The 13,343-nt window shown below is 50.2% G+C and overlaps 1 protein-coding gene across 6 annotated transcripts in view; it reads right to left on the reverse strand.

The window, feature by feature from the left end:
- Positions 1 to 13,343, reverse strand: part of RGS12 (regulator of G protein signaling 12) — a 103,644-nt gene that overhangs the window by 32,086 nt on the left and 58,215 nt on the right. For 5 of the 6 annotated variants that reach the window (XM_084799827.1, XM_084799826.1, XM_084799829.1 and 2 more), the window contains one exon: positions 11,507 to 11,528. In XM_084799827.1, coding sequence (XP_084655953.1) covers positions 11,507 to 11,528 — 22 coding nt within the window. Of the gene's footprint in view, positions 1 to 11,506; positions 11,696 to 13,343 lie in introns of those variants that run through there. The other variant, XM_084799831.1, reaches the window with a different exon arrangement.

Genomic DNA, 13,343 nt, shown 5'->3' on the forward strand with positions numbered 1-13,343 from the left:
TTCTTCTCCAGCTGCCCTTGCCAGCAGGGCAGACACAGCGCGGGCTACAGAGCTGCATACCCACCCGGGAGCTGGTGCTCCTTGTGGAGTGGCGTGGCTTCACCTTCTACATAAAACGATGTCAACAAGGGTGTTGTTGGCTGTGCCAAGTGTAATGATGGAGTTAACTTCATAGGATGGGGCAAGTGCCCCTCCTCAGTGGAGAGCCTTTTAACCTTCCTATAAAACCCTAGTAAGAACTACCTACTGTCACCACGGGAAGGCTGTGACAGTACCAGACACATAGTAGGCACTGAAGGATGTCAACTCATGACTAGGTCGTGTTAGTCTTGACCATCATGTGAAGGGCGAGCAACCCTAGCTGTGATCTGCACGAAGTTAAGCCATGATTCATAAAACATTTTTCCCTTTCAATTTTTAAACAAAATCTAAAAACCTTTGTTGGTCCGTGTCTAAAACCACGTTTGCATGCCCTCCCCACACAGACATGGTACCTCCTTTAAGGAAGGCCCTGCTTCTCTCTGATGGACCCATCAGCTCTGAAGGTCAGGGCTAGTGGTGTTCTGCTTTGGGTTTGTAGCTATATGATGCCAGCTGTGAATGGTGCATGTGTAGGTTTCTCCTTTCCAGGCTAAAGACTTCCTTGTCGTTTTAGTCTTGGCTAAACCTATAACCTGAGGTTGCGGAGATGTGGACATGCTCCTGCTACTACTGGCTCTAGTAGAAAGGCCTCTGAGCTGGGCAGTGGTGGTGCACCCCTTTAATTCTAGCACTTGGGAGGCAGAGGCAGGCAGATCGCTGTGAGTTTGAGGCCAGCCTGGTCTACAGCTAGTTCAGGACAGCCAAGGGCACACAGAGAGACTCTGTCTCAGAAAACACACACACACACACACACACACACACACACACACACACACACACACACACACACACACACAGAAAGGCCTCTGATTGTTGAGTATAACTTTAAGACAAACCAAGCCAGCGCCTGACTATCAGCTGCCATGCTGGCCTCTTCGGGGCATCACTTGGCTTTACTCCTTCACTACTGTGACAGATCTGCTTGTGCCTCTGAAGGTGTCTGCCCTGAAAGCAAAGCTCTGAAAACATGGACTTGGTCTGCCTGCAAAGGTACCTGAGGGTCTATAAGTGTTGAGAAAAAAGCAGACGCTCAAAACTCTGCCCCATACCCTGTAGCAAAGTGCACTCCAGGGGCATCTAAGACATAAATTTGAACATAAAATAGTAACAGTTTCACCTTCATGGTCTTAGGAAGGATGAAGCAGAGTACAAAAAAAAGTGCTACTTAAATGGGAGATGGCCACTGGGACCATCTTAAGACCTCTCAGTCTCTGCTGTTCACTCTCTACTCAGCGATGATGTCAGCCCTTGATTTCTTGTTCCTGCTGCTGCGCCTGCCACTGCAGCTATGCTTCCCTCCATGACGGACTGTTACCCTTTTGAAATTGTCAGCTAAAATAAGCTTCCTTCATAAGCTTCCTTGGTCATGACATTATTACAGCGATGGACAAGTAGCCAATGTATGAGATTATCCTAATTCATTCATTCAAGCCAAGAATCACTTCCAGGATTTTTTTTTTCAATTTTCTACAAATCAATTAACAGCAGCAACATAAACCAATCAAATGAGGAAACACAAAAAGCAAGCGACAAGCACATGCTTGTTTATTTTTGGCAGTGCCTGGGGTGGAATGCAGGACCTCAAGCTGGTTTCTCAGGTGCTCTACACTGACACCCTGTCTAAGCAGAAGTCTGGACTGAGTATTTCCAATAACAACAAGAAAAAAAAAATCAAGCATCCACATACAAACCGTAGCAGCCAAGATGAACTTAACAAGAAGCTCTGGGAAGTTTCCTTGCACATTGCTGGGTGGTGTGCACACGCTGGAAAATAAAGAGAATCCACCACACACATTGTTGGCCAGCTCATCAGAGCAAGTCACACAGATGTCCATACAGAGACCTGAACAGGCATGTCTTACAGCGCCTTTGTGACAGCTCAAGTCTAAGCCAGTTCAGAAGCTATCACCAGGGACAAGAGCAGACAGTGGCCATTTAACAATGGGACAGGACACGGTGGCCAGAGTGAAGGATAACTGACGCACAAGGCATGAAAGCTCACATTCACAGGAAGGAGCAGACACTGAAGAGCACACATGATGGCATTAGTCCAAGTAGGTGTAGCAGCCAACCTGCCTCCAGTGGGGAACTGGTCCCACTCAGGCCCCGGTGGTGTTCCCTCTCTTGCTGATGGTATGTGGTACGTATGTATACTTTGCGGTGTCTAAGTTACTTTACAATAAAAAAACTTTCATTTCCTAAAAAAGTTGTGACCAAAAGTCACCTCACATGCCTGAAGCAAATAGTGCCGTGAACTGCGAGGAGCTCCTTCTAGACATGCTCCCCCAAGACAATACTGTTTGTATCGGGGCGAGTACGCAGGCACCTGCTGCTGGCAGTCCTTCTCAGATGCTGCCTATATGGTCAAGATTGGCAAGTCAAATAAACCAAACAAATGGGCGAGTTGTATCCAAGAGAAAAGGGGCTGCTATGTTGGGCACAGTGGCCTGTGTGTGACCAGGCTGGGGTGGAAGACAGTGAGACAGACACTGCGCGTGTGCGCTTTCATTTTAACAGATGGCATGGCAGGGATGAGGCCTTAGTCCAGAGTGAAGGTGGAAGGAACAATGTGTCCTGGCAACCACACAGAGGCTCAAAAGATGATGCCCCAAGAATGGCTGCCCTCCTTCCTATGCTAGCCATTCTCCAGCGTGCTGTGAAGATCACTGGCATCAATCACTGTAGGCCCATTAATGTCAACTAACTTGAAAGGATGCCTTTTTAAAGGCAGGAAAGCCATCATTAGGTCATGAGTCTTAGATTTTGTTTGAAAACATTTACATAAAAGCCTTCCTTCTCACAGGATGTGTATATTGTCCCAGAGAAACACTGTCTCCAAGTGGCCTTTGCAGGCTGGCCCCAATCCCTCCTGTGCATGGCTCACCAAAATCCATGTTACTCAACCAGCATGTGCTACCTATGTCTCAAATCTCGGCAAGTGAAGTTACTGGATAAGAAATAAGCACAATGCTGTGCTGCCTAGCTACCCTCAATCATGTTCAGAGCTGGTAAGGGATTTCAGGCAGCTCCCATGTCCTGTCCACATCCCTGCCTAGGGCCCTGGGAACAAAATATCTCTAAGCAAATGGTAGAGCTGACTTCTAACAGCTTGTAGCATGGTGAGAACAGTCCTCCTCATCAGCCTTGAGACCTTGTAGGTCCCTGTCCTCCACATTTAGAGGACAGTTACAATCAGGACAGCCTGGCAAGTTACCACTGCCAGGCTGAGGTGAGAGCTGGATACCCAGGAACCTGTAGGGCTAAGGGTTGCATTGCATGCAGCAACACAGGAACCTGTAGGGCTAAGGATTGCACTGCATGCAGCAACACAAGAACCTGTAGGGCTAAGGATTGCACTGCATGCAGCAACACAAGAACCTGTAGGGCTAAGGATTGCACTGCATGCAGCAACACAGGAACCTGTAGGGCTAAGGATTGCACTGCATGCAGCAACACAGGAACCTGTAGGGCCAAGGATTGCACTGCATGCAGCAACACAGGAACCTGTAGGGCTAAGGATTACATTGCATGCAGCAACACAGGAACCTGTAGGGCTAAGGATTGCATTGCATGCAGCAACACAGGAACCTGTAGGGGTAAGGATTGCACTGCATGCAGCAACATAGGAACCTGTAGGGCTAAGGATTGCACTGCATGCAGCAACACAGCCTTTCCCTTATCTAACACCACACAGTGTCAGCAGACTGAGAGCCCTCCGAGGTGGTGAGCCCAAATACTCTACAGTGTGCAGAAGAACACTTTCAGGAGCCCCACACTTCTCCCTAAGAGCTGGGTAGAACACCAGGATGCACCAGAGTGCAGCTGGGACAGGGATATTTCAGAAGTCAGGTTCTAGAGTGGTCAGGGCCACGGCACCACTTCATCATGATGCTTTGACTTTCCGGACTGAATGCTTTGGAAAGGCAGAGAAAGTAACGGGATGGCCAGGAAGGCAGGACTTGCTGGGTTCCAGAATAAGGTACCAGCTCTGAATGAACAAGGACCTGATTACTTCCCATGTCTGGAATGTGTGGGATACAGGACACTCTAGGCATCCTGTGGGGTGGGAAACCATGGAAGTTCTTTGTATTGAGCTCAAATTTTATTCTGAACTTTCTACATCATGATCCATAACTAGACTGTGAAAGTATTGTAATCTCAGGATGCTGGCTGCGACCGGAACCCTACTGCCATTCAACACTAGAAAATTAAACAAGGGTGTGTAGCAATGATCCCGAGAAGCTGGACCACTGTCACCCTAAGAGTGTCAGTCCTGATAGGAAAGCCATCCAGAAGGCACATGCTCAGATCACACTATTTGCCAGGAGGCATGTTGGGAACTACAGCAGAGAAGGGTCCCCACAAGTGATGCGTCACTGAACTGGAGAGACAGAGCAGAACTAGAAAGAGCTAAGGGGCTGGAGTGAGCAGGCTAGACACAGTTAGTGGAGAAGAAGCTGAGGACCACCAGCAACAGCTCACTACTGACTCTAAGTAGTACATGCTCCAGATGAGGCCCAGGAGGGTGCAGGGGATAGTTTGAAGCAACAGGACAAAGGCTGCCAGCTCTTGCATAAGTCTGGGGAAGTTCCAGAACCAACCAGTTTTTGCAGGAAACCCTGGAGGGACTCCATCAAGCCATAAACATAAAGACTCTTTCAGGATGGGTATCCTTCCTATGCCAAGACTGGAAAACACCTTGCTCACCTGATACAGGAGCTGGTGCTGCAGAGCACTGAGTAAACTAACTCTGGGGCAGCTGCATTCCATGCCCTGCCACATCTCTTACAACAGTCCCAGAAAGTGCCAGACTGGTCCAGAGATCCGGCCCCCTTGTTATGCCATGGCAGAGTTGCTGCTGTCTGTCATTCCTTCCTACTCATTCCTGTGCAGATCCTCACATGTATGCACTTAAGACACTCATTTCCCCCCCCCTGTTAACCAGTTTTCTAGCCAAAGGATCTATGGAGCTAAGGGTGAGGGGTGGCAGGAAGGACAGCACCCCCACACTAGACTTGATTATAAAAGAAGAGCACATATTGCAAAGACGTTTGCGAGCGAGCATACTGTGTCAGCTCCTCCAAGATGGAGCGCTGGGACATGAACAGAAGACCCTGTGCATCACCTGTCTGACTCTACCCTCCTGGGTCTCAGAGCTCATCCTGCTTCCCTACCTCAGGCTGACCACACAGCGCTCTGCTCCATTGAGTTCTGGTCTCTAAGAATCCAGTGAACACATGTCCTTGGTGAGGGGAGGGTGCACAGCCACCTCAGGTGGGCCTCTGAAGACAGGGGAAACAAAGGGACTCCACTCCCACTCCAGTGTGCCAGAGACAAGCTCTGAAGCCAGCATGCCCAAGGTTCCCACGTGTTGAAGAGAGGGCGGAGGGAAAGTGGGAGGGAGGGAGGGAAGGAGGGAGGGGAGGAAGGAGTCACTGGCTTTATTACTTTTGAACTTTGTTTGAAAAAAAAAATTCACAACATAGTTACTAATAAAAACTCCTTCCAAATGTCTTGTAAAACCAGAAAGAAATGAGTGTGTTGGGAGGCATCTTGGCAGAAATCAAGTCTGCTTGCTTCCCCAACAGTCTACAGTCTGACTGGTATTTGAGTTTTAAGTCCAAAAAAGCCATAAAAATGTGAACTACTGAGCTAAATAAAAGGCTCTGGGTAAAACACCTGATCTCACCCCACATGCGACAAATGAGCATTCCATTCCCACTAGTTAGCGAGCAGCTTTGAAAAATACAAGATGAGGCTGTGGTACCATGAACCACAAGTCGCGCTGTGTGGTACCTGAGGTCCCACTGGGGCTCCTATCATTTCTGTCATCGCTAGTGATTTTATAGGATATGGATTCACCTGCCAAGAATCTTCACAATTGCTATGCTCCATATATTGAAAGTGAATACAACCTAACTCCAAATCCCTGTGCAACAATGGTCCTTCACCACTGAGCAGCATCTGTGTCAGCTTGTCACGCCGGTGACATGGATGCTGCAGCCACTTCTGTAGGACAGAAGATGCTACCAGGCCGGAGCAGAGCCAAAGTTCTCAGAAAGGATGGAAAGAGGGCTTCCCTGAGTGCAGCCTTGGGTAGACCTCCAATCTTCACCCCACAACTTAGGGTGAGGCTAAACAGTTGAGAAGTGCCAGGGAGTGAGGAGGACAAGAGATAGAAGGACATGGTCACTCCCAGAGCACCAAAAGGTTAGGCAACTTTTTCATGGATGTTTGAGAGGTTAGTAGCCCTCCAACTCTCAGAGCTAGAAACAGCAGAAACCAAAACTAACAGGAATGAGAAGACTGAGAGAGCCTAGCAGCCTCCTCAGGGTGCAGTACCCACAGGCCTGTACCCATGGGGCAGCAGCCTCCTCAGGGTGCAGTGCCCACAGGCCTGCACCTATGGGGCAGCAGCCTCCTCAGGGTGCAGTACCCACAGGCCTGCATCCGTGGGGCAGCAGCCTCCTCAGGGTGCAGTGCCCACAGGCCTGCACCTATGGGGCAGCAGCCTCCTCAGGGTGCAGTACCCACAGGCCTGCATCTGTGGGGCAGCAGCCTCCTCAGGGTGCAGTACCCACAGGCCTGTACCCATGGGGCAGCAGCCTCCTCAGGGTGCAGTACCCACAGGCCTGCATCCGTGGGGCAGCAGCCTCCTCAGGGTGCAGTACCCACAGGCCTGCACCTATGGGGCAGCAGCCTCCTCAGGGTGCAGTACCCACAGGCCTGCATCCGTGGGGCAGCAGCCTCCTCAGGGTGCAGTACCCACAGGCCTGTACCCATGGGGCAGCAGCCTCCTCAGGGTGCAGTACCCACAGGCCTGCATCCGTGGGGCAGCAGCCTCCTCAGGGAGGAGCTGATGGGGCTTTAGAAGAAGGGAGGCTAAGCAGACCTGGCCAAGCCCACAGGCACCTAGCACAAGTTATAAGAGACAAAAACATGGAACCAAGGTGTCCCTACCATTCTCAACAAGCATGCTAGTCCTCATCAAATTTACTCAAGTCTCCAGGATAGAACCCAGGGAGTGGTCTAGGTACTTAGTTCGGTGTCCAGGCCAGCCTAGAGTCCAGAAGAGTACCAAGCCCAACCTAGCCCAGTGTCCAGCGCCTACAGCCCTGCACCCATGCGGCACAGCAGTCTAAGGATAGCCTTTGGCCAATATTCTCTTCTGTCAAGTTCCACTGGAAGTCCCATCACAAAGCAAACCTACAGTCATGCGCAGGACTGTCACATGGCTTGGGGAGACATTCATTGACTCTCCGTCTACTCTGCATTTGGGGACACTCATGCCCATGAGGTAAGTAAAGGATAAGAGTTGAGACAACCCAACCTAAGACCCAGCAGTTAGCCTGGGGAAGAAGGTGAAGACCGACTGAGTGCCTTTGGGAGCTTAGCCAGGAGTGGGTACTAGCGTCATCCACCTGCCATCCAGTCCGGCATTTTTCCATCTGTGCTCTAGGAAAGGACATTTGCTGCTGAAAACACTTTAAAAGTCACTTCCCTAATCCAACCTTCCAATACTTGGGCTAGTGTCACTGGAGATCAATGGGGCCCAGATCTCATCATTCTCTCAACAAGCTTTCTCATGCCAGTCACTGGCAGGAGAGAACACAATACTACTCAAAGAAGGGACAGGTGGGTGGGACACGGGGAGCTGACATCAGGGAGAGGACAGTGGGAGCCTGAGACACCCAGTGTGCTGGAGAGCCACTGCAGGGTCACTGGAGGGTAGCCTGGGACAACAGTGCACTGTGGTCAGATGAAGGGGGTCCAAGTTGGGTGCCCTGTGAGAGACAGCAGAGGACAGGCACAGTTGTGGGTAGGGGGCAGGGAGGGCACTGCAAGACCTGAGGAGGCAGAGCCTCGGATCTACATGAAGGACGGATGGATGGATGTGGTGGGGCAGGGGAGTTACAGAGGTGAAGGGTCTGACAGGAAGACATGGGGAAAGGTAGGTTCCAGGACCAGCAAGCCTGCAGGAGAGCTGAGGTGAGGTCGGAAGGTGTTACACAGAGCCCAGAGCACATCCAGCCACTGACTTCACACGGCTACAGTTCCAGGGACAGTCCTAATTTCTCCCACTACAACCTCTCACCCCCTCCCTTCCACCCAGCCCCCTCTCTGTGTTTGGGACTTGGTCCCCTCCCTCCTCTATCATGTCGGTTTCAGAGATAAAACTCGTGGAATAAGGCTTGTGTGGCAAGTGTCTAAACCCACTATAGACCAGCAGGCAACTCTTTCCTGGCATAAGTCAAAGGGTGCTTGCTACTCTCACAAGGACCTTGGAAGCTAAAAGAAACTGCTGTCGGTCTTTCCTAGTGAGGAACAGGCACAACCAAGAGGCTGGGGAAATCTTTCCATAGAAAGGAGGGAGTCTGACCCCAACTGAGGCAGAAGACCATAGATGGCAACTATCTTTGTGACAAGACCACCCTATTTGCCTGGCATTTCTTTCTCATACCTTTCAGAGACACTTCTCCCTTTAGCTCAGTAAACATCCTGCTCCCAGGGGCTTTCAGGCTGTCGGCATGCTAACCCTGGCAGTCATGTCTCTAATGATCTGCCTGCCGTGGGCTTACCTCACATACCAGGGCTACTGACCCTTTAGCGGGAAAGGCACACCCAAGTGTCCCCAAACAGCAGAAGGTGGTGTACCCTTCTGAGAACACAAGAGTCTGGGAGGAGGGGAGCCGGAGTTAAAGAGCAGAGAGGTGGCATCGTGGGAACAAAGCCACAGCGCAGAGATAGATCAGTGCAGGAGAACAGAGGTGGGACACTGTGGGAGCACAGTGGTGAGGCACCTCAGATGACAGTGTGAAAGCCATGCCTGTACCTGAGGTGGAGGGCTCCTCTCAGTACCAGCACCAACAGTGAGACTCTTACACGTATAACCCTCCCCTCTCTCTCCCTCCGTCCCTCTCTCAGCCCCACCCTCCCTTCTCCATCCCTGAGGCTGGGACAAAACCCCTGGGCTTGTGCTCACTTTGGCAGCACATATACTAAAACTGGAACAATAGAGAGAAGATTAGCATGCCCCCTGCGCAAGGATGACATGCAAATTCAGGAAGCATTCCATATTTAAAAAAAAAACAAACCCTGGGCTCATGCATGCTAGAAAGGGCTCTAGCCATGAGCTACACCCCCAGCCCATACTTGATTTGCACAGTTTCAACACAGTGCATTGTCAGAAAGTCCCTGAGTGCTAGAGATGCCCCTTCTCCAAGCAGGATCTGCTGTCCTAAGTACAGTTTGCCCTCCACAGAAGGTCAACACACAGCCTGTGCCTAGTGGCCATAAGCCCTTTCCTGCTGAGCAAGTGAAAAGCACACTCTGACAAAGTCCTAAGTGGCACGCCCAAAAAAGTAGAAACACATGTTACCAAATGTTACCCTGGCCTGGAATGACAGCAAAAGAGTCAAGTTATGTCAAAAGCATGGTCAGCTGGGTGCAGGACACTTCTGAAGAGTGCGCGATTTCCTAGTAACCACAGCCCAGGCTAGATGAAGAGACAGCCATAGCCCTAACTGGGCACAGTGCTGAGCTGGCCCCTCATCCCTGTCTGCACTTGAGCACATTTTTCCACAGTAGCAGTGGGGCGCTGTGGTTCCCAGGCTCCATGTGGGAACCTGTCTACTACTGACCAAGTCTATAAAACATTTCTATGTGGAAACATTGGAGCTTCTGCCTAGCCCTTCTCCACAGGTGCCTGGGCACAGCCTGGGAGACCATGGAAGAGCTCCTTCCTGTGGGGAACGGAAGGTCTTAGCTGGTCAGCAGGGTGAGGGGCAGAGGCTCTCCTTCAGGCCTGGGTCCCATGGACTTAGTGACAGTCACACTACTTCACTATCAGTGTAACAATGGCACATAACACTGGCCTCTTGGAGCTAACACACAGACTGAGTCAAACGTCTTCATTTTAATCATATAATCAGAAAAGAAAATAATACAAGGATGAAAAGTGACAAAAACACATCTGGCTGTCTAGCTCCTAGCTCCATTGCTGAAATTCCCTGTCTGCTGCTGTAGCAGGCCCTCAACAAAAGAACAGGACCCAGCCCTGTGGCCCTGGGGATGGAGGAGGGGGGACACAGAGGGCGGAAAGCCCCCAGGGATAGGGGAATCACCTGGCCAGGACAGCACTTCCTCAGAAAGGTACAGTGGGGGAAGGGAGCTTTGGGGGAGACCTATAAGGACAACTTGATAAGATGCTGGGGGCTGGGAGGTGGCTTCCCCAATTCCTATCGAGAGGAAAGTATTTTGGGAGGCCAATAAATATATATTATTAAACTGATGGATTGGAAACTTCTCAAGTATATAAATGTCCCTGTCTGCCAGAAAGAGAAGAGGGAACTAAGCCCTGTGAGCCTGCGTCTTGGCCCAGGCTTCGCTGCACGTCCCTCCTGCTTCTTTTCTTGTATTAAGGACACTTTCCTGCTTCTGGCTTAAGACCGATTAAATAACACGATCATTATTGTACACAACACAAGAAATATAACCCCCTTTATTCTAAAATATATGCGTCTAACACTTGTGTTTAGGTTCCCTGTGGTCTGCATTCCGACATGGGCAGCTTTGTAATTCAAGCCGTCTTTCCCCCCATTCCCACAGGGTAACCCCAACAGAGCTGCTGGGCCTCATCCCTTCCTAATGCCAGAGGCTTTGCCTGCACCTTCCTGTGGGAAGATAGGAACCAGCCTGAAGTGGGTAATTAGGAGAGAAAACAGAAGTTTCTAGAAACTATACCAAGTTCTCTGTCATACTGAGAATACTACAAGCCTGAGGAGTATCTAGATGAAACTCTCCAAATAGTTTTAGACAAGTTTATTTTTTTTTTTTAATATCACTGAATGAAAACCAGGAGTGATATCAGAGAAATGGAGTGACACCTGGTTTGTGATCTTCCCTCCTGATCAGTCAAACTAAAAGAACCCTGTACATAAAATTATTTAAAGAAAGAAAGGGTTTGACTCTTTTTCACCTCACACTCAGTTCATCTACTATGCTTTTCTTAAGAAGGAAACTTCCAGAACGGCCCAAAGTCAGCAAGTGTTTGGAGATCTGAACTTGCTTGTTTGGAAGCTGGTTGTACAAGGGATCAGCAAGCATGTTTTTGCTTGTTGCTCACAGGCGTGCAGGAGCGTGCACTGCAGCCCAGCGCACTGCCTGTGCTGGCTATCATGGAGTTTCTCTCACCACGTTAGTCAAACACACGCTAAGAGCATTAGGAAGCACCTCTCGCCCAACTTCATCTGAGACCCTCCCACAAGGAAAAGGCAGGGAAAATACCTGTCCTGAGTACACCAAATGGCAAATACAGTTTCATAATGTGAAAATAGCAATAAGAATAATAAAATATATGACTTACCACCATCAGACACAGTTGCAGACTGAAAAAAAAAAGAGAAAGACATGAGTTAGTTACATCTCATGACAAAATTCAGGGAACAGCAGCACTTCACTTCCTCCATTGAGAACACAACCCAAGGCCCTAGGAGGCTCCCAGCTACCCAGGTAGGCGCTGAGAGAAGCAGACAGTGAGTCAAGCCTTGGGGCTCCAACTCCGCCCCAGCTGGTGACTCCCAGTAAGAGGAAGTTGCCGTCATTTTCATTTGAAAAGAACAAATCCCAGCACGTCTGACATCACAGTCTTATTAACAGCCCCTTTGATAACAGCTTTAGACTGAAGCTTTGGTGAGGGCACCCTGCAGGGCAGGGGCTTGCCACTACCGGACACTGATCAGCTCAGGCACAGCATACCCACCGCTGTTACCTCCACCACAAAGTGAGACCTAGGCTGTGAGAAGGCAGGGTAGGAAGTGTGTGTGTCCCTAACCACACCCCCCCAAGGTGGCAGAGTTGCTGAAAGCCCTGGGAAAGGCAGGGATGGGGGTGGAGGGTGGGGGGTGGGGGGAGAGTTTGGGGCGGGATGGGGGAGAGTACTAAGAACTGCTGAGCGGAAAGGCTGATGCTCTGGTAACAAAACTGTCAACAGTTCTCTGAGGAAGCTCAGCCTGGGCTCATCTGGATACTTGACACTTGGTCAAGCAGGTGGTAAGTGGCCCAGGATAGGGGCCAGGAGAGAAAGGAAGCTGAAAAGGAGGCAGAGAGCAGCAGAGGCATCCCAGGGGCAGCAGAGAGTCCCAGTAGGAGTAAGTAGAGTCAGGAGGAACCAGCGTAGCCTGTGGCTGGGGTCCTGACTGCAGCAAGCAGGAGAGCACAGTACCAAGGTAGCTCAGAAAAGGCATCCAGTGTCAACGCTCTCGTGTCTGCAGCATGACAACACGCCAGAAACTCTTCCCTCCTAAGGTCTGGGCTGCAGTTGGCCTACAGAAAGCTTCCTGAACCCACACCTCCAGCCTTTGTCTCCCCAAGGTTCTACCATTTTCCCATAACACTCAGGTGTCAGCTCAACAGGGCCTCTAAGGTACAGGCAGCCAGAGGACAGACAGCAAGAGAGCAGCGCCTGGCTCATCATTGGATCTGGGTCTTCCCCAGGCATATTGTAAGATCCCTTTAATTAAAAAAAAAAAAAAATCCAATCAGGTGAGGTCCAACAGCTACTCCACTGGTAGCCAACCGGAACACCTAGAACCAATGGCCATAAATAAGACATAGTTGCCCTATATGCTACACAATACACCAGGGTAACTGGATTTGTGCACTTCCTGTGTGACTCTACACCCCACGTCTCCTCCATCTTGGCTGTTACTGAGGGGTCCCCATTACTTCCCTGGAATGATACACGCTGAAGGACTCAACAGGCTCACCCGAAGGCCACCCTCCACCCACGGACAAGAGGCTGTCATGGCACATAGAAGTCCCATAGCAGCTACAACCTGGGATGGGGTCTGGACCCACAAAAACCCAGGTCTAGGAAACCTGGGTTCCCTAGCCACCAACATGGTGCATCCAATTAATTTAAAAGTTTTAATTTATGTATATGGCTATTTTGTCTGTGACCACTTGTGTGCCTGGTGCCCTCAGAGCCCAGAAGAGGACATCAGATTGTCTGTAACCCTGGAATTGGAGTTACAGACAATTGAGAGATGCATTATGGGTATTACGGGTGCTGGGTATTGAACCCGTGTCCTCTGGAAGAGCAGCCAGTGCTCTTAAGTGCTTGAGCCACCTCTCTAGCCCCATAGCCACTTCACTTTCACTTTGCTGGACATCAACAAGCAGTATGCAACCATCCCGCACAC

This window comes from Acomys minous (assembly GCF_964271855.1).
Source record: "Acomys minous genome assembly, chromosome: 10".
Classification (NCBI taxonomy): Eukaryota; Metazoa; Chordata; class Mammalia; order Rodentia; family Muridae; genus Acomys; species Acomys minous.